The following is a 21,921-nucleotide window of genomic DNA, read 5'->3' as shown; positions in this document are numbered from 1 at the left end:
ATTGCTAACAATAGTGCCTGACGTTGCAGGCATTCATAGGTGGTTTTCTTTGCGAACGTTTCAGCCACGCATCACACATTGTATGACTTTGTTTTATTTAATTTGATTGACGGACGATGGGCATTCAAATACTCTAAAGGCTCTAAAGTAACACAAAATGTGTTCTCTCCAAACTCGTATTAACTTTTTCCTCAAAACTATTTTAATCAATTGACAAAAAATGGTTGTATTACAGGCTGGTGAATTATTGTCCACATACCCCTAACTAAACAAATATAATCATGACAGAGCTCATGATGTTTAATATTCTTATTTCCCATTGTAATGTTTTCACTAAAATAAAGACAAATGCATTTTATTCCATGAAATTATTACTACTCTGCGGACTGGGACATTGATGTTGACAGCTTTCTCTGAGGCCACGCCTAGTGTCTTGATGCTAGTGTTGTATTGGTAGGGCGCACAGTGCCCATGCAGGACCGCATTGGCTGTTGTGTTTTTTCACAAGGGTCCCAAACTACACCGAGATTTGGAATATTACGTTACAGTCCTGCAGGAAAATGGCGACTGTCATTCATAATCCTCTAAAATCGTAAGTAAATTTCTTTTATTTTTTTCAAACAGTTAATGTATAGTTTGATTGCATGTGATTGATCTATATAGGGTTAAACGTGCGTTTAAATAAGAACCACAAATTAACACTTTCGCCTATGTAGCCTACTTGGACAGTCCGTGTTATCTGCAGACCTGTACCGTCGCCTACTTGCTGTTTTGTGCAATACTAATATAAAAGCATGCACTCGTGCACAATCTGCAGAGAAAACATCTCCAACCCGCGGGTAAATGTCCGCACTCTCTCGTGCAGTTGGTTTCACTTAGACAGAAAGTTGCCATCGTCCACATTCTGCTTTATAAACACGATTGGCAGAAGTTTGCATGCATGGCTTCTTTGTCAGTGGTAGACGGGAGAATTTGCATAGATCATTTCATGCAATTATTGTCACAAAGCGCACATTGAGAGGGCGACTCTAATTGCGCGGCTCGGGCTTTTCCTGCGAATGTCAAATGCATGTAAACAATGGATAGCGGATTATAATGTGTTATTATATTGTTTTGACCTCCTTTTATGTATGTAGAAGAAAGCTGCAATGTAATACCGATTTAGGGGGCGTGCAGTTTCCCTGAAGTTAGATTTTAAAACCATGACTGATCACTTAACGGTGCCTAATCGGTGCATAGCAGTTTAAGATTTGTAGAAACATCAACATCGAGCAAATATGCAAAAAATGGCCAAATTCGAAAAACACTAATTATTATTATTTTTTCCACAGTAAATTATCAATGCAAAATGAGTTTGTTAATTCGTTTAGATATATCCCTCCCTTCATTAAGTGCACCTATAACTTTCAGCTCAGCCTATATTACTGAATACACGTCTAACCTGCTGGCTAACAGCAGATGTTTACCACTTGTCAAGTGGAATGTGTAGAGAGTTAGGCAATTATCACATCATCTGGTGTGCAAGAGGCCATATCTATGTTTCTAATGGTGTGGCATAAACCATATCTTTTCACTTGAGGTAATTTTGTAATAATGTGGAAGTATAAATACATCTTTCCAACTGTCAGCTGTACACTCTCTTAAGGCTTTTTTAAAAAAAATATTTTTTACACAGAACCATTAATGTGCCAAATATCATTTTCTGTATTCATATTCACAGGAAAGGAAAAGGAGCATGACATGTTTCTTAAGTACGGAGAGAACTCACGATGGTCTTGTTTTGTAGAGCTCTTTGTTGACAACCAAAAAAGATCCTACTGTACACCCAGCACTTGGGGAAAAAGGCTTTTTAAGCTGCTGTATTCTGCTTAAACAGATTAGGCTGTAGAGGATGTAGGTATGGGTGTTTGGTGTCTGCAGTTGTGCATGTAGAGCAGCAGATTAGGCGTCCCAGTATTCTCCTGGGTCCATCTGTTGAGAGAGGGAGAGGTACATGTAAAGACAGACAGACTGATGGAGGAAGGGAACCCCATCTGCCCTTCATATGTGACATGGCTCTCTCAGACAGACCCCCCCTACACCATCCAATATCTGCAAAAAGGGAAAACAATGTGTGTGTACGTGTAGGTTGGAAGCAGGACTCAACCTACCTAAACAGACAAATACGCATAAGCCAATTCTATAATACTGTCGCGTCAAAGTGTAAGAGCAAATATACAAGTAACATGTGAGGTATTACTATGGGAAATAATTATTGTGGCGTAGTTCTCAGGCAGCACGGTTGTTTTAGTCCACTGTTTGAAACGGGCTTGTCATCTGTCCTCAGGATGTGACTGGTAAATCATAAGCAGCCAGTAAAGGACATGATAATAATCTTCCCTGCTCTGGAAGATGAATTACAACCGTCAACAGCTCGCAGTAAATGCGTCTGCCTCTCTAGACTCATTCAGTCATGTTTAGCTGTGCATATACTTGATTTATTTAAACTCTCTTTTTTTCAAAGACCTCTTTGTGATTGAAACTGGGTGGCTGTGAGGGATGGGACTAATGAAGAGCTGACATGAGAAGTATTCAAATGAGCGATGTCATTCATATGTAGATATGTGTTTATGTGCACGTCGTGTGTCCGTTTACCTCATTTTTTTAATCATTTGGTTAGGATGTGGGCTAGGATTTAGGGAAATGTAAAGGAGGTGGTGTGGGTGGGTCAACGTGTATGGGGTTGTGTTTTTATTATGTGTGTTTGTTGCATGCGTGGGCGGTTGTGTAGCCACCCGCCCCTCCCCCAATTTGCGTGAGAGGGAGCGTGAGTGATGGAGGTTTGGGGAGGGGAGGGGGGGCTGGGGGCTGGAGGGAGTTGTCTGTCTGGCTGCAGGCTGCATTTACTGCATACATTTGTACTACCTCAGCACAGGGGCGAACTCTGGCCTTTGTCTACCCGAGCTTGGGGAATGGGAATGTCCGGGAATGGTTTCCAGGCATGGGAAATTAAATGTCCAGGAACATTTTATATTAAAAGCACCATGCAGTGATCAATCTTTTTTCCCTTCTGTTTTCTTTTCTGCACATGTAACTGGGACATATTGTTTCTTTTCTGCACATGTAACTGGGACATATTTCTCTCCTTATGTGTTTTGTTTGCATGTGTGTATGTTATTAATCTCCACATAGAAAACAGCATCTGAAACAGCATCTGAATCAGGGTTTCCCTTTTGCAACACCCTTTCCTCCCCTCTCTCCCCACTCCGACCGCACTCTGTGCACCTTTCCCTTTCCATCCCTTTGTGTATCTGTTTGTGCACGGACAAGCATGTGTTTGTGTGAGTGCGCTCGTGCATACATACATCCACGTGTTTGAGAGAAAATGAGTATGACAGGGTTTGAAAGGGAACACGTGTGCCCCGGGACATATCGAACCCCTCCTCTTCCCTCCCATCCTGCCTCCTTGGCTCCTCCTCTTCGTCCCCCTCCTTTCCTGCTTCACCCCAGTGCGCTGCCTACAAAGTGCCACAAAAGACGCCTATCAGTGCCCACATGCTGTTGCACTGCCCTGCACTTCCTTTGGGGCCTCTTACCTATTCCTAGCCAAAAGTGGGCTTCCTTTCCCCTCTCTATCTTTGAGACACTGTATGCACGTTCTGTGCAGATACGCAACCTTTATGAGAAAGATGTGTCTGGTTGTTGAAGAGGCTTGTATTGTGAAAGCGTTAGTGGCTTATACAGAGTACAGTTTCCCATTACTGTACTTCTGACTCAGTGAGCTGAATGAGGTCATGCAAACAACAGTTAAACAGTTCATGATGAGAAATGTTGTGCCTGTTAAGCCTATTATCAAGACATCAGTGGGATTTTTCAGTTCTGCATTTTTCAAAATGAATGTATGCGTAAGGGACAGTATATTTTCTACAATATCATATACAGTAACATGTTGAGAATCCCTCCTGCCGCCAAGTTGTTAACTTTAGCAAAGGAGCAATAGAAAGCATTCTGACTGAAAACCAGGAAAAGACACCACTTATGTCATATCAGGATATTACGATATCCAAAATCTAAGACGATATCTAGTCTCATATCACGATATCGATATAATATCGATATATTGCCCATCCCTAGCGAGTATACAGTGCAAAATCAGAAAATAATAATAGTACAAAAACTACTTCAGTGATTGTGTAGTTAGCACAAATACAATGTAGTATACTCATACCCAGCAACTACTACTACAATATTACTACGGCTGTGATTTAAATGTTTACATTTTATTTATCTCAAAATTCATATATATATATATATATATATATATATATATAAAGACATTATAATATAATAACATAATAAAGCACCACTTACAAGCTTTTGCCAGAGCTTTCAGCCGCATATTGAGGCCTTCCGTCAGATGTTTTAATCATATAGCATTTATCTAAAACCACAATTTGTGAAGTAGTTAATCAGAAGACATGGTAAAATATATAAACTGAATCATATAAGATGCAATAACATTGAGGTGACGTGTTTGAACCCGGGATGTCTGTGCACACAGAAGTACTACTGTTATTCATGTCCATAGGACACTAACAACATCTAACAAGTGTAAAGTTATTTTCTCATGCGTCCATATCGTAGTTTCAACCGAAGGTATAAATCATGGCATCTTCTTCAAATGTCATAATAACAGCTAATAATTACAGAGACAGAGCAACATTTCAACACTACACATCTACTGCACACACTTGCAAGAATGCCAGCACACAGACACACACACACACACACACACAGTTGACACGTTCACACGTTGAGGATTGAATTGATATATCGATCTAGATTGATGTATTGTTACACCCCTAGTTCATAAGCTCTACCTCTATCAGTTTTACCTTGAAACATTGACAAGACTCCCCATCGCACACAAAGCTCCTCTGTGCTAGTATGGGAGCAATTGAGACAATCACAGTGGTATACACAGGCACAAATGCATGCGTATACACACACACACACACACACACACACACACACACACACACACACACACACACACACACACACACAGCAACTGCAGATTCCATCAGTATCCAGGAAGCTGTTGACCAAGAGGAATGTGTTCCCTGACATGCAAAACTCCACTTACATAAGCTCCATCACTAGGATCAGCCATACAGTCCACTAATGGGTACAAACAGGAGCACATTGCAATCTCTGATGTTTAAATCTGGTTCGGACACACACACACACACACACACACACACACACACACACACACACACACACACACACACACACACACACAAATCTCTTTACTATTACTTAGCCAAACACTCAAAGCTCACCTCTCAGACAAATGCATAGCAGTCAAACAAGCAGGCACGTACGCTCACTTATGTAAGAGTTTATGAAGCCGCCCAGGGATGCTACACAGACGCTTTGTTGCTGAAAATGGGACAGGTAGGAAAGGAAAGTGGGGAAGACAGATGCCTGTAGGCACACACGCACGCACACACACGCGCACACACACACACACACACACACACACACACACACACACACACACACACACACACACACACACACACACTTCAGGCAACAAATAGTGAAAGCAGAGATAACACTTCACCTCTGGGAATGTGAGTTATGTGACAGTAAGTCTCTTCTGGACATTTGGATTTGATTGGATTGCTGCGACTGATGGTTCGTCATACTGTAAAAACACATGGCCAAAAACACCAGCTGCCTTCCTCATTTCTGTAGGTCTCCTGACACAAACCTCAGCCAGCAAATGCCACATGTGTTCAAGCCCAGATGTTATACAGTACATACACTGTGGCACTGAAGGTGCACACAGAGCCACTATAGAGGTTTTAATTTTTTGCATGTTTGCTGTGCTACTGTAAAAACTTTTTTTTTTTATGGGGGTTACGTGCTAAATTTATTAGCTGGTAGCAGTGACTTCCTGGAATCTCCCGCAGTTGCCTAGATTACATAGTATCCCATGACATGAGGTAGCCGTACTGTCCTATTATGTCATTTGTCCAATGTCCATTTTCCCTTTTGTTTTTAATTCATATTTTTCTTTTTCTCTTTCCAACCACAAATCAAGGACCTTCTCCATACCTGTCTCCTCCCCCTTTCCCCTCCATCCGTATATATGCATGCAATACCTGGTTCACTCCCTGCTGCTGCTCACTCCAGCCTCTCACCCTTCTCCCTCCCTCCCCCTATCCTCTTCCTCCTCCATCCACCCTCTGCTCCCTCCACCTCCAAACACTGCACGTCTTTGTGAGATTCAGTGTGACCAGAGTGCTGGTCTTTGTCCAACTTAGAATTCTTTACATATCTGTGCTCGGCCAGTCAGAGAGAGGGGCTGACGGGCAGGCAGATAGACATGTATGCACACAAACAGAGAGACAGACAAGATCCTGCTGATTTGGGTATCTTCCCAGCAGCAAGAGATTCTCGTGGCATTCTTTTCTCTTTTTTTTCAACTTTTAATTCACTAATTAAATATTAGCATAAATGAGCACGACGTCTGGATATCATCCATAGGAGATGCTAACAGAAAATTCTACTCATTTAGTAAACTAAACAGTAAACTGTGCCCAAAGATGGTTGACTAGTTCAGTGCACTGCCTCTGGAGCTGAGCCATGTGTGCCTCTGCTGGCTAAAGATCAGACCCCGTTAGAACTATCTTTCCTTTATCTTCCTCTCTGGATTTCAGTTATGTCATTAAATCAAAAAAATAACCCACTCAAGGTGGATATTGTATTTTTGGCAAAAGTGAGTTAATCTTTTTTTTTCTCTAATGATCTTAGCTTTAAAAATCTGACCTCTAGACTGAGATTGTAGAGATTATTGATGGCTCACATCCTGATTTATACCCTCTTTTCAGTTGAGTTTGCGTGCGTGTGTGTGTGTAAGTGTTGTATGGACTTTAATCCAGCACTCTCTCTTATCTATCAATTTGAAAGAGAGAAACATTCTTCTCTTCTTATGGTTTATCATTGTTTTTTCTGCATGTGTGCCTTTACAGCCCTCATTGTGTATAGATGTTCCTTTTCAGCTCATTTGTCTTCATGCTTCATCTGATTCATGCAGCAAATGCAGACCGAGCTGAAATGAGGAAAGAAGTCTGGGCTTGTTATATTAAGCTAATGTTTACTAGGACTGGACAAGTCCCGCTCAATACTTGATTTGCAGACCGTACCAAATTATCAGCCGCCCAGCACATGTTATTGCCATTAACTATCCAAAAATGTTAGCATTTAGCAGCCTGATAGGACTTCAAGAGCAGGGATGACTCAGCGCACGGAAAGCAGAAATCAAAGCAGCATGCTGCAAATAGCTTAGATCAATGGCAGAAATAGGACTATAATGTTACTTGTGGGTAACCTAAGTCCGATGTTAAATGCATGGGGCAGTTAACGTACAAGTAAATGATAATGAGCCTGCTTCTTCTTGTCTGTCTATCTGTCTGTCTGTCTGTGTTCAGGCTTGGTGACCAGTTCTACAAGGAGGCTATCGAACACTGCCGCAGCTACAATGCCCGTCTCTGTGCCGAACGCAGCGTGCGCATGCCCTTCCTGGACTCGCAAACTGGTGTAGCACAGAACAACTGCTACATCTGGATGGAAAAGTGCCACCGCCAGCCAGGTGGGAAACACTATCTGATCCACTGAACAAATTCATGCTACTGATATGGCTTTCAAAATATGGGAATGTTTACGTTCTAAACACTGTAGATTTAGTTTACTGTTGAAAAAAGTTGTGGTTTTATGGGGGGTTATGTGCTAGACTTTTTCTAGTGATTTTCTGGAGTCTTGGAGACTGTGTTTGCCAGGCAACCAACCTATGTTGGTTCATTGCGATATCTAATGTGTAAATTAGAAAAATTGCGAAGTGCTGGTAGGCAGATTTTGTCACCTTTGAAAAGAGCCAGGCTAGCTGTTACCCCTATTTTCGGTCCTTATGCTAACCTAGGCTAAGTAGCTACTGATTGTATATTGAACGCACAAAGACTGGTATCAATCTTCTCATCTAACTCTCAGCAAAAAGCAGAAATGCATAAATATGGATGGATAGCAAGGGTTTAATGTATAGTTCTCCTCCCTCAATAAAAAAGCAAGTCAACCCCTCTTTTGTACATTACATGAGTTACCACTTGCTGATTTACCCTGAGACATGCAGTGAGAATGCACATTTGGGTCGCCTGCACAACCACAGGGAACAATCTGCTCTTTACCGAGAGCTGGACACAAATAGCCTGTTCTCCATCTTGTATCCAAAGCCCTTCAGGCCACACCCTATACTTTGTGGCAGACCTAACTCGCATTATATGCATTTATTCTGGGTTTATCCCTACCCCCTCCTTCTCTTTTTTTTCTTTGCTCCTGCTGACAGATATAAAAATATGCTTATTCCCCTTCATCTCTGTCTCCTACTAAGCTAATGGTAGAATATGATTAGACACAAAAATACCCACATTTTCAATTCAAGCACAAGAAGTCTGCTTTGCTGAAATAGTGACACAGCATAAGTGCTTAAATTGTTCATTGGGGTAAAACTGAATGTAACCATCCTCAACAATAAGTAACATTTCTACAACTTATATGTCTGGTAAAGTACCTAAAATTCCAGGTTTTATGAGACTTTCTGGAATCTGAATATAAGAGTGGGAGTTTTCTAAATATGTGTGGACCATAAGCCTGAGCACTGAAAGCGGGACATATTAAGTGTCAGGAAAACAAGACTGTGTGTGCGTGCGTGCGTGCGTGCGTGTGTGTGTGTGTAGGGGTCTCAATGCAAGTTTTGTTAAAATTGTCGGCTTGCCAATGGTTGTTAAATTTCTTCCTGTGTGCCTGTGTCTCTGCATGTGTGTATGTCTATGGTTGTGTGTGTGTGTGTGTGTGTGTGTGTGTGTGTGTGTGTGTGTGTGTGTGTGTGTGTGTCAGGCCAGGCAGCAGGACAGATGTATACCTACCCTGCTCGTTGCTGGAGAAAGAAGAGGCGACTCCACCCTCCCCTGGATCCCCAGCTCCGCCTCTGTGAACTTCGACTAGGTAAGACAAACAACACACACGCACACACACACACGCACACACACACACACACACACACACACACACACACACACACACACACACACACACACACACACTGCCATGCAGCACACTGACATGCATGCACAGTGAATGTCATAGACGCAGCAGTATTGACCACAGTAATACAATAATTTAAAAAAAAGCCACTTTAACCAGTGCAGCCACTCCTTTTTGTATTCACGCTTCACCTAAATGCACATTGTGTTTGTGCCCTCTGTGCTCTTGTGTAGCTGCAAAGAGCTTTAGGCGTGCTCAGTGGCGTTACTATCTGACCATCTGGCTCTGGTTAGCCCGTCTCTCTCGCCAGGTCTCCAGGTTCATTCTCTCTCCTGAATCAATGCCTCCTCTCACTGTTCTCTGGCAGTAGACACACATATACACATACATAAGCGCACAAACACCCCCACACATGACTCTCGCTCAGAAGCACCCTAACTGGGCCTCTATAATCATTTGTCCATGAGGCATTAGAATGTAAGTGAGTCTTATGAGGTGAAAGTGTGCAAATTTTCTTTTGTGTGTGGTATAGGGGATTTTAGCAAAGGAATGCACCAGGAACCTGATAAGGGGGGAGAAATAAAGGCAAGTCTTTGTTTCGGCTTTGCCACACTATTGTTTCCCCCTCGCTGTCTTCCAGACGCAATATAATACTCCAGAGCGTTCTACCATGAACGATTCAGCTTTAAGCAGAAGAGCCATTTTCAGGGGGGAAAAAAAGAGAATAAACTCCTCAGAAGCAAGCCACCAACCAAGCAAAACACAGAAAGGGAAAGACTAGCGAAACACTGTAGTTTACAAGAGCAGAAAGCCTTTGTAGGGTGAAAGAGTCTCCAGTTTTGTTTTTCAGAGATCCATTTCTCCAGTTTGGCCCAGATATCTATCATAAAACGACAGAGGAATGTGAGTGCTCCCCTTTCAGGCTTTTGGAAACACTTTATGTTTATTTAATGCTTCCTGAGAAGAGAGGTTTGTCTCTGTGTGTGTGTGTGTGTGTGTGTGTGTGTGTGTGTGTGTGTGTGTGTGTGTGTGTGTGTGTGTGTGTGTGTGTGTGTGTGTGTGTGTGTGTGTGTGTGTGTGTGTGTGTGTGAAGATACACAGAGGCTCTGTCACAAGGTTACTTTGAAATAGTACAAAACCAGAATTTAACTCCTTGTTTTGTACAGTAGACCCTCTGCTTCTCATGTCGCAGCTCCACATGTCAGTGGCCTTGCCTCAGCAGCCATTTTGCTTCCCTCAGTGTAAACTCTGATCAGTGTTACAAAAAAGGGGTATGCTAATGCATAAGAATAAGATATTTTTGAGATACCTAACATTCATTTTAAGATGTACAAAAAAAGCAATGAGCATGTAGTTTAAGTTTACCTCTTTTATTGTGTCTTGTTCTCATGTTTTTCTTAGTTCATAACCCTAATTTTAATGTCAGGGGTGCGACGGTATTGGCCAGTTTACATTACAGAGTCACTACAGTGATTTACTCCATGCACTCCCATAACATTATATCCTAATTTTTAGTTCGTAGTATGGGTCAAGCTCTTAAAATTCTGGATCCTACATTTCCCATGATACAATTCAAAAGCATCTTTCATTAGACCCCCCTGTCTCCCAAATGCTCACTTCTTTCAAACCCCACATGTCCAGTGTGAAATGCAGACTTTCTGTTAAAAAACATGTAAGCCTCAACCCCCCCCAACCCCAGATAACCCCAATGACATTACTGTGACATAATCAGGGTTCATTTTTCAAACTTTGGAAAGCTCCCCCACAGCCACAGACGACATTATACAACTGCTTAGTGCTTTCACAAGCTAGTACTCCTTCTGACGAATAAACTGACCTGCAAGTGTAAAATTGGTGGAATGCCACTTTAAATTCAGCAGCGGATCCAAATAAATATATGTGTGAGCGCATATGGGTGTTAGTTCGTACGGGTTGGGGGTGAAGGACGTTTCTTTGCCTCTCGCTGGCAGAGCCGAACATTTAGCTCCACATTCTCTCCACCGTAATTGCCCCAGAGAGTCAATGGAGGGGTGAGGAGGAGGTTATAAAGGGGAAGGTGGATTGGTGAGGGCAGAGAAAATAGGGGAGAGGAAAGCAAAGGCAGAAGGGATTTAGTATAAAGGAGGAAAGAGGGTGTCAGCAGAGAACAGAGGTGAATGGAGGGATACAGAGTGGGGAGGGGAGAAACGTCTTGTCAGTGCCAACAAGTCAACCCACACAAATAGACACAAAGAAATGAGAGGAGGAGGAGAAGGGGGGGGGGAACCCAGAGGTGAAGCAGCCTTGCACACTCCCTGCCTTTCTTATCACATCCTTGCTTTCATTCTGTTCTCATCTCGGTGTTAGAGATCAACGACGAGGACAGAGAGTCAATGCTGCAGCAAGTTCATCCACATGGAAATGAAAATTCAAATAATTATTTCCTTTTTCTCTTACTGTGCACCTGGTTCCACTGTTACTAAAACTCCCTTTACATCCTGTGCAGAGAGATCCTAAATAGGATAACTTTGAAAATTCTGATCATGTCATCTGGCACAAAGCCGGTTACTCAAGTCATGTAACATTTGTGTTTGATATGGTCAGCAACATTTTAGTCAAGATGATAAACTGCAAAAGTTTTGAAATACATTTGCATTGGTAAGGACATTGGCTCAGACACACACACACACACACACACACACACACACACACACACACACACACACACACACACACACACACACACACACACACACACCTGCCATATCAAATGCTTTTTTCTTATTCTCTTCTGCCACTACCTTGTCAGAAGCTGAACTGGCCCCTAAGCGCGAGGGGCCCCCAGGGGAGGCCACAGCTTTGGAGGCCCTCCTGAGGGGGGACAGTCTGCTGGAGAAAAAAAACAACATCTGTAAGGAGGAGGAAACGTTGCTGGAAATACAGGTATTTTATTATACTTTTATAATGTGTGCATTATGTAGAGTGGTATGTATATTGTCAAAATAGTAACCCACAGGCATATTTTTACTTTTACCTAACCCTCCCACTGTCTGTATGTGTGTATTTGTGCTCTGCAGAGAGTTCTGGAGGCGGAGGAAAATGGGGACGGTCTCCATGATGACGAAGACTTTGACGTGGATACTCCAAAGAGAAAGAACAGAAACAGAGGCAAAGTGAGTGTCACACAGACAGAGACACAGCGTGTACACAGGCACACACATTTGTGTGTGTGTGTGTGTGTGTGTGTGTGTGTGTGTGTGTGTGTGTGTTAGAGTGCGGATCGGGCCGCATTTTTCTGTCCGAGCCCGGCCCGCGTCCGACAGAGCAGTAACCGAACCCGGCCCGAGCCCGACAGGCATTAAGAAATTTGTGTGTGTGTGTGTGTGTGTGTGTGTGTGTGTGTGTGTGTGTGTGTGTGTGTGTGTGTGTGTGTGTGTGTGTGTGTGTGTGTGGTAAAAGAGGAGAGTAAATCTATTAAATGAAAAAATGATTATGTCTTTGTTTCATACCAGATGAGCACAATAAACCTTGTTTTTGAAATATGTTAATTCATGCCAAGTTAAAAGAAATGATAAAAACATTAATACATTGGAGGTTTAAATATCAGAGTGTGTTTTGTTTCCTTTCAGAACAGAGGATCCAGTCGCAGGAGGACAGAGCCCGTTAACATCGACGACCAGGACAAACCTTACGTCTGTGACAGTAAGAGAAAAGGATGCTTCATTTGTTGTACATCATGTGCCATCATGTGATCAGGGTCATTAGTGTTCACTCTACACCTTAGTCTAACTATATTCAGAAACACAGTGTTTCCTAAATCTCAAGGAAGTGGAGAAACTCTCTACCCCTTAGCTTTGACTATTACAAATTCCTTTGAGATATATTGTCCAGAAACGTTTCTTTACATGCCTGTTTCAAATTCTTAGCTTAAATGTTTAGAAAACAGAGAAAAATCCAGCAGACGAGTAGTTTTCTCTCATCTTTCAATGATAGCCCCCTCTCCTTCTGTTCTAAGAGCTGTCCTCTGCAGCATGAAGAAAGTGTTTGTCGTTAATCCGGACCTGACTAGCATGCCACTTGCGTACTTGGACAGAATCCCCCCTCCGCCCAGGAATGGATTGCCATGCGGATGTGGATAGAGATAGCCACGCTGACTGAGCCTCGAACAAATGAATCTCATCCTCATTTTGTGTCTTGTGCTGTCTTTCCTTTATCGTTTGCTTTTGTGTCTTCTCTGTTCCAGATAGATACAAACAAAAGCATAACTCAAAAAAGGCTGAAGAAGGTATCTGAACCTGTCGCCATCTTGTCTTTGTAGGGGCTTTATGATAGGCCTTTTTTCTTTTTTTGCTCATGGGCATCTGGTGTGGGAATGGCTGACTGAATGCTAATACCTTTGGAGAATTGTAACGCTTGAAATGCTTCATGCTCGTCCAGGTTCCTGAATTCAGTGCAAACATTGCATGACACTAACGCTACGCAATGTGCCTTAATGCTTGCTCATTGCAAGGCATGCACAGAATTATGCCTAAGCCGCAGCTCCACTAATGTCGCCCTGAGGGATGCATGTTTCCTTAAAGCTGTGCTCGCTTTGATGTGATCCGCAGATGTAGCCATTGTAGAAGTGTTTACACTAGGTGGACTATCTTAACATGGGATTGGATTGGCACCTTTGTGGTAAAATAATGCAAATTGGTAAATGCAAAGACAGAAGAAATGGCTGCTGAATTGGGTGTAGCAAGAAAAGCAGCAGATATATACAGTATAATAATAAGAAACTTCTATGATGGCTATAGCTCTAATGTGCTCATTAAGTTCTCAGTGACCCCAAGAGCTCCTACAATATTAGACTATAGATCCTATTTTTTCTTCATATTATTAGCACATTAAATGCTTCCAAACCAATCCTGATTTTATATATTAGATGTGTGACTTCCAGTGCTTCACAGTACAGCAACAGCAGGGTAAAAATGTGTCTGTAAAGCTCTAACTTTGTGTCGGTTTGCTTGTTATATGTTTTTAAAAAGAGTTGTAGGTGTACCTTTGATACATCTCGGGTCCATGTCTATTAGTCGTTTCACTGGACTTCCTTGTGAAGAACTTATCAATTCGTATGTGTATTTTCATTTCAATTCAATGACTGATTTGACGTCAGCTTTCTGACGTTTGCCTAAAATGAGCTATCTTTCAAATTATTTAACTTACAAATGAAAATTATTGGCATTAAATATTTAGCAGATAAAGCTCCTCGCTCGCTGTCTCAGCAGCAATAATATATAATCTCAACAACTCTGTCTTAAACTAAAGGTTACATCCCATTTATATTCACATACAATGACTGTAAAGCAAACCATCAAACATGAGTACTGACAACGAGTTGAAGTCCTGCAAATTAAAATCAATTATATTCCTATTTAGGCAGAGATGACAGATTATTTTGAGCTGACTCTTACTCCACTGTACTCTACAATAGTTGCACAAGTTTTTTTCTTTTTTACATGTTTCTAATGCACCTGTGATGTTTTATCTGTAGTCTGTGGAAAGCGCTACAAGAACCGGCCTGGCCTGAGCTACCACTACACCCACACTCACCTGGCAGAGGAGGAGGGTGAGGAGGAGAAGGAAACAGAGATGGCCCCATCTCCTCCATACAACGCAGACAACCACAAACGTAAGCTGCTGGCTAGCATTTAATTACATAGAACGACAAAAAGTTTTAGTAAGTGCCAGCTCATGACAGGAACTCCCTAATGCACACAGTCACACACATTCATAAAGATAACATTTACTGTATGATAACCCAGATGGCCACACGTTTTCTGAATATTAATGGCAGCTCATGCATCTTTCTCCTTACATGTGTCTCCTGCCGACAGCTCAAAAGGGCCCAGATGGCAGCATCATCCCCAACGACTACTGTGACTTCTGCCTGGGAGACCAGGACTCCAACAGGAAGACAGGCCAGGCTGAGGAGCTGGTGTCCTGCTCTGACTGCGGACGCTCTGGTGAGTCCCCAATCTCCACAACATGGAGGGTTTCCATCAAAGCTTTAGGTTCTTTGTTGACGCCAGCATTAGTTGTAGACCACAAGTAGTTTTCCTGCCAATCAAATGAAATGTTATGAGTGTTTTCAATAGCGCAGCAAAATCAGTACTCTTATCAAGGGGAATAGTTTGACATTTGGGGAAATACAGTTATTTGCTTTCCTGCCGAGAGTTACATGAGAAAATTGATACAATTCTCATGTCTATACGGTAAATAGGAAGCTAGAACCAGAAGACTGTTAGCTTAGCCTAGCATAAAGACTGGAAATGGAGAAACAGCTAGCCTGTCCAGAGGTAACGAAGGCCACCTAACAACACTTCTACAACTCACTAAATAACACATCCAGTATATCTGGTTCATTTTGTCTGTACAAAACCTAAAGTGTAAAAGTTGTGTTTTTACAGGAGGTTATATACTGGACTAAGTAACTTCCTGGAGTTTTGTTGTTACCGTTTTTGTAGGTTGTAGTACAGATTAAACAAACAAGATAAAACGTGTTAATTAATGAGCTTTAGAGCTGCTGGTGTTTCCTTTGGACAGAGCCAGGCTAGCTGTTTCCACCTGCTTCCAGTCTTTATGCTAAGCTAAGCTAAGCTAACCAGCTGCTGGCTCTAGCTTCATACTTAACGTACACACCTGAGAGTGGTATCAACCTTCTCATCTCACTCTCAGCAGGGAACAAATAAGTGTATTGCCCAAAATCATACTATTACTTTAGGAAATAATTGAGATTTTCAGAAATTAGTTGTTTGCTCTCATACTTTATTTTGTGTGTACTACACATCTCATTTTTGTTTCCCTTTACTTTCTTTTTTATCCACAATCTTGTTTATGTCTGTTCCTCGCAATGTTTATTTTTGGTACATTGACTTAAATGGTGCTTCCCTAATGGCCACAAATGTGGTGCAGTTTAAAACTCTGCATCAGATATCTATTTAGATTTTATATTTATATATTAATATATTATTATAATTATTACATCATTTCTTTTGGAAGCCACATCAATAAGCTATACTATTAACAAGTTTACATGAATGTTCATTTTAGTCCAATTATTCCAAGTCATCATTGTTCAAACCAACCTTTGTCTTTACCTGATGATGTGATCTGATTCTACATTTATGGCGTGCAGTGAATTGAGCTTTCATGTTCGCAGTGTCTTTTCAGTGGGTTGTCAATGAGCCTTGTAGACCATCAGAAGTTTGAGCCAACTGCTGGAACTTTTTGCAATTTCAATAATATTGATTCCTCAGCTCCGCTGCTTGCTTCCATCCTGCATGCTTCTCCATGTCAGCATCGCCCATCAGTAAGGACTTCTGCCTTTAGACGACATGCATTCACTCTTTTGTTGCTCTGTTTTCACCATTACCTTATGGCACATTTGGCTGCATTTTTGTTTCTTTTTCCTCTTTTTTTTCCTCCACACTAAGCCAAAGCCGCCACTGCTGGATATCTCAGCAAAACATTTCTCGAATCAGCTCAACCGTCTTACGCAGTAAGAGGGCATTCATTTCAACAAGTGCGATGCTTTCTTGCTACGGTAGACTTTGTTGTTGCGAGAGTGTGTGGCCTTGTCTGTGTTGCTCTGACGCTGATGTTTTCATGGTAGCTGGAAGAGGAGGAGTGAAGAAGAATGGGAGGAAGCCGAGTGCTCTAGAGGAATTGTTCAGCAACACGTCAGACAGCGAGGCCTCCACGTTTCATGGCTTTGAAGATGCCGAGCTGGAAGACATTTTGTTTTCAGACGATGATGATGCTGTGGATGACAGCTGATGACTGACTTCCTGACCACCTGAACATTTGAAGACATATTTTTCGTGGAAAATCTCTGATGGATACAATGGCATTTTTTTAACATGCTCAGGTGGATTTTACTGTTCAACGCATTAAGTCATTTTTCATAAACCAACAATAATCTCCTTAGACTTTAACTATGCTTGCGAAAGATAATCAAGATATAGACCAAACTTCACGGCTACTTCCTAATTAGTTCTGGACTGAAAAGTTCGTAGCAGACACGGTGGACCAGAGAAAAAGGAATAAATTACATGAGTGGTCGCTAATGTGGCAGGGGGAGGGATGAACATGGACTGTTGAGTCACTCCATTGGCTAAAGAGGAGAGGTAAGAGCCAATAGGCACTCCATTGCTCCTCTTTGTCTTTACAGACAAGATCTTTTCTTTGCTGCTGAGTAGAAATGCTTCTTCTACTGCTTGCTGATAGGCCATCTTTATAAACTGCCACAGCTCATTTCTCCCAGACTGTTATTCCTCAGTTTAATTTGGGCGACAGGCAGCTTTAAATTTCACTCAGATCACGTTTGTCTTTATTCACACATCACAGGCTGAATAATGTCCTCAGTGTTTCTGGCTGCTTTCCAAGTCCAGATTTAAATCGGCTCATTCTCAATTACGGCTCATTCATGGCTCATTGATACCCCATTGATACCAGGGTGATGCAGATAACTGTGTGCATGAGAGGCTGATGGGGAACAAGCAGACAATTTTATACCAAATATTTTTTTTAGTTGTCCCAGCTGTAGATTTATGGGGGAATGATAAAAGAATAATGCTTGGCTGTGTTTTCCTGTACACACATCACAGCTTGTGTTTTGTTTTCCAGACATATAATCACTTGTCTTTTGTGGCTAGATTGCTTTTGAAGCTACATTTCATCCAGCTGTACGCACTGTCAACACTATGGAGTGAAATTATAGACAAAGTTAACACTTACTGCTGGCTCTTATAAAGACATAGCAACCTTCTTTTGAAGGGAGAAATAGTGTTTTCTAAATGACTTTCCAAGTTACAAAATCTGTGTATTTATTCATTTTCATTTGCCTGAAGCAGGCCCTCAGATGAAGCTGCAGATCATGTAAATCATTTTTAATGGATTATGTAAATATGTTCAGATGTGTGTCGGTCTTTGTCTGCTGTCAGCTCCAATTAAGAGCTCCTGCCACGTGTCTCTCAGCTATTACATAAGAAAACACCACTGACTTTGCTTTATAAACTTGTCTGGCAATGCACCCTGTCACCCTTTCCTTCCTTCCTTCTTCACTTTTCTCTCCTCTCCTCACCGTCCCTCTGCAGGTCACCCCACATGTCTGCAGTTCACTGATAACATGATGCAGGCAGTGAGGACGTACCAGTGGCAGTGCATAGAGTGCAAGTCTTGCAGCCTTTGTGGCACCTCAGAGAACGATGTATGTATACTGTAGGAGAGGGAAGTCTTGTACAGTATGTATGATCCTCTGCGGCTAGATTTCCCTTTAGAATTTGCTTTTGAAGCGCATCACATTTGACTTGCTTTGCTTTTAATGTTGTGAGCTTCCCACCGTCAGCATTCACCTTGTCAAAGGCACTACATACAAGCCAAGCAGATATTATACATGAGAAGTCACCCTTGATGTGATTTCTTTTTTCCACTCCAGTGACTGGCTCAGAAATATGTTTTATAAGAGTGAACAATTCATGTTTTTCTCCTTTGGATAACACGTAAATTATCATAAATTCATGGAATAGCCAAATACGTTTACTTGTGTTTCACACTTTCATACAAATGCAGTCTACATTGATTTACAAGATTATAAAAAACAACTTTAATTATGTAAACACTTCATGAAAAGGACTTCAGCTTAATAAATAATTAATACCCACGATAGCAAACATTGCATCAAAGGTGTATTATATAAGGTTGCATGTTACTTACCTCTTTTTTTGACAAATGTAGCAGCAGTTTGGGCATAAAAAGCCTCCATTAGCTGTCAAATTATGTTTTGAAAGCTCCCAGTACTACTTGCCATCTTTTATAGCTGATAAATGCTGTCACATTTATAGCAGCATTTGTAACTCTGATTTACTTACTCCAGCATTTATGTCCTTTTCCTTTTCCAGGCAGGGTTCATGTTTATTTTTCTGCCCCCTTATACATACATAGTTCATAGATATTATATAATTAAGATGTTGATTGTGTGCTGCTTATGCAGGACCAGCTGCTGTTCTGTGATGACTGTGACAGAGGATACCACATGTACTGCCTGAAGCCTCCAATGACCAAGCCTCCAGAAGGTACAACAGCCACTCTCATAGGTTTTATTATACGTCAGCGTGTTGATACTATATATGTCATGTACTGTATATTTGAGAGAGGCTATATAAGGAAAAGAGCAAGGAGGACAAAGATTTCAGCCTCTCTTTCTTTGTCTCTCTCTTTTCGCAGGGAGCTGGAGCTGTCACGTGTGTCTGGACCTGTTAAAAGACAAGGCCTCAGCCTATGGAGAAGCATAACTTCCTTGGACATTCTTCTCAACACACACGTACACACAATATATATATATTTGTACCTATACATTAACTGTTTGACATGCCCACACATTAGCGAACACTTTCTCTCAGATATAATCAAACACACACAGGTGCACTCTTTCACACACACACTCCAGTGCATTAGCAGGCTCAGGGCATTTTCCTGTGTGAGGCGCAAAGATCTTTGACCTCTCATGTAGCCGAGCAACGCTCCAAACGGCATCAACACGCCATGTCTCGACCACAAGTCAGCTGACAGCAGGTCTGCCGTTCAGTAATTTCTCTACCTCACCACTCAGCAGACGGCCAGAAGCCAAAGCAAGATTGATAACGGCAAATACTGTGTAGTATGTGTATGTGAAATACTCATTTTAAACAAACCGTAGATATTTCCCCCTGATTTCAATTCATGTGAGTATGATTTGGAAGTCGTTCGTCACAGACTTTCTACTGAAGCTGTTTCACTTGCTTCCCTGCTCAAGCTCTACAGCGGGTTTGACTAATGTTTGTTTAAATGTCTCCTCCCAGCTCTACTCCTCTTCTGTGTTTAGACTGTACAGTGACAGTCCTTTTTTTTATATCTGGACAGACTCAATGTTAGTTATGCCATCTTTCACAGGTTTTTGTCAAACTTGGTGAAATTTATATCTGCGCTAAGAGTCAACGGGGAGATAAAACCGCCTCAACTATCATTCCTGTTGGAGTGTGGTGACATTTCTAATCCACGACTGTTTTTGTATCCTTGCAGTTACTAGGATACCACGGTGCTCAGTTCGTCACTTTACACAAATTATAACATTTCTTTACATAGAATGTTATTATTTATTTATTGTTGTAATGGTCCAATCTTACTGTCAAGGAGATCATTGTTACTGTAAATCAGTGGTTCCCAAACTTTCTCTGCTGTGGAAGCCGGAAAAACTAATACTAAATACTGGCCCCTCTCCTGCCCCACCCAAACACATTTTTATCAACTTCTAACAATACTGGGGATACTAGTAACAAAAGGAGCTGAATATATTAAAATAGCATTACTGTAATATAAACACAAACTGCATTTTCTAGAATTTTCTCATTATTTTCTGGTGTTCAACGTAAAAAAATAAATAAATATTGACAAAAGACACAAGGTTCTATTGTATTACAGTAACGTCAACTCAAGATCAAGATTCTTAATATTTCTTCTTACATGGGTTTATTTTTTTATTTTTAAGAAAGGTACTTACTTTAAACTCTTGGGTACAGAATATCGTCCTTACACATGCCCCATGTAACGGTACATCACTTCAGCAAGTGGACAAAAGTCTGTCATGCCTATTACTGTAACAGTTGCTAAGAGGTGATTGGACAATTGCTTTTTGGGGGAGGAGTTTAGTGAACAGTCGATTTATACTGTAATTAAGGTGTTGGACATTTCAAAATAGTCTGCTGGTTTGACAAAAAAGTCCAGGGTGCTCACGAAGTTCAATCAAATGCTTGAAGGTGCTCGTTGGGGTCAGGAATTCACTTGAATGTAGAGAAAATGAAAAAATCCAAGGCACTCTTCTTCAAAATTACTTAAAAAGCCTTTATTTTATTGGATATTTCATGACCCATGTGTAATGTGTGCCCCCTGCAATACCTCTGTAGCCCTCCAGAGGGCTCCACCCTACAGTTTGGGAACCACTGCTGTAAATTAACCAGGGCAATGTGTGTATTATCAAACCTTGATTCATGACTCATTTGAACAGGCAGTGTGTGGTGAATCATATACATGTCCTGAGGAAGCAGTAGGCTATTTACTGGTGAGTCCTGTCTGGAAGCTGGCACAGGTTATATATAAGATATAAGACTTTAATACAGTTCTTTTTATGCTTTTATGCACGAGAATATATTCTGGACATTCTGGATTTATATTACCACGGGAGTAAGGTTGAAAAGTTAAATTGGTTTCATGTCAAATCTTCAAAGCTCCATCAGTGTAATTTATGTTTTTGTAACACTAATCTAATGTTCTAAAAACATGGTTGATCATGAATAGGAAGAACCACCAAGAATCTCAAAACTAAACAGAAAAGGCCCGTTAAGTACACATTTGTGCAAGCCTTCACAGGATATCACAATCTGCATTTGTGTTTTTTTATTTTTTTTTATTATGAGTTTGTATTTGATATTGCTTTTCCACAGACAATCATGAGCAAACATAGATACAGTACATGATGTTAATAATATGCAGAAGGTTTTATTGTGCTTTTCCATGGCGGGTTTAATGACCCTTTGTGTCTTCCTTTTAAAAATGTCTTGGATGTCATTCTTATTTGATGCCATCCACCTACAGTGATTCAACATGTGTGTTGTATTTTGTTGAAGTAAATGTTATGTTTTGTGTTGAAATAAAGACGTTTCCATTAGTCTTGTTTCTTTGCATGTCATCGACCAAATGTTCCAAATCTTCAGCGCATAGTTTGCAAAAATATATTTACAGAAATATAATTTTTAGTGTTTCTGAGCCCTTTCAATAATC

At 41.2% G+C, this 21,921-nt stretch overlaps 1 protein-coding gene across 6 annotated transcripts; it reads left to right on the top strand.

Annotated features, from left to right (window-relative positions):
• Positions 1 to 104: 104 nt before the first annotated feature.
• dpf3 (double PHD fingers 3) lies at positions 105 to 21,808 on the top strand. Of its 6 annotated transcripts, XM_078274704.1 has the most exons (12): positions 315 to 592; positions 7,482 to 7,642; positions 8,941 to 9,048; positions 11,876 to 12,009; positions 12,144 to 12,239; positions 12,696 to 12,768; positions 13,310 to 13,351; positions 14,600 to 14,737; positions 14,943 to 15,071; positions 18,204 to 18,316; positions 19,100 to 19,181; positions 19,333 to 21,808. In XM_078274704.1, exons 1-12 carry the CDS (start codon positions 561 to 563, stop codon positions 19,398 to 19,400), a joined length of 1,176 nt encoding a protein of 391 aa, XP_078130830.1. In that variant the 5' UTR covers positions 315 to 560; the 3' UTR covers positions 19,401 to 21,808. The 6 variants fall into 6 exon arrangements, 2 of the variants coding, with proteins under 2 accessions (XP_078130831.1, XP_078130830.1); XR_013503426.1 differs by lacking the exons at positions 18,204 to 18,316; positions 19,333 to 21,808 and adding an exon at positions 16,721 to 17,234 and having other exon boundaries at positions 291 to 592; positions 19,100 to 19,182; XR_013503425.1 differs by lacking the exons at positions 19,100 to 19,181; positions 19,333 to 21,808 and adding an exon at positions 16,721 to 17,234 and having other exon boundaries at positions 291 to 592; positions 18,204 to 18,292.
• Positions 21,809 to 21,921: the final 113 nt, after the last annotated feature.

This window comes from Sander vitreus, chromosome 18, assembly GCF_031162955.1.
Source record: "Sander vitreus isolate 19-12246 chromosome 18, sanVit1, whole genome shotgun sequence".
Taxonomy (NCBI): Eukaryota; Metazoa; Chordata; class Actinopteri; order Perciformes; family Percidae; genus Sander; species Sander vitreus.
This window is presented reverse-complemented; position numbering and strand designations above follow the sequence as displayed.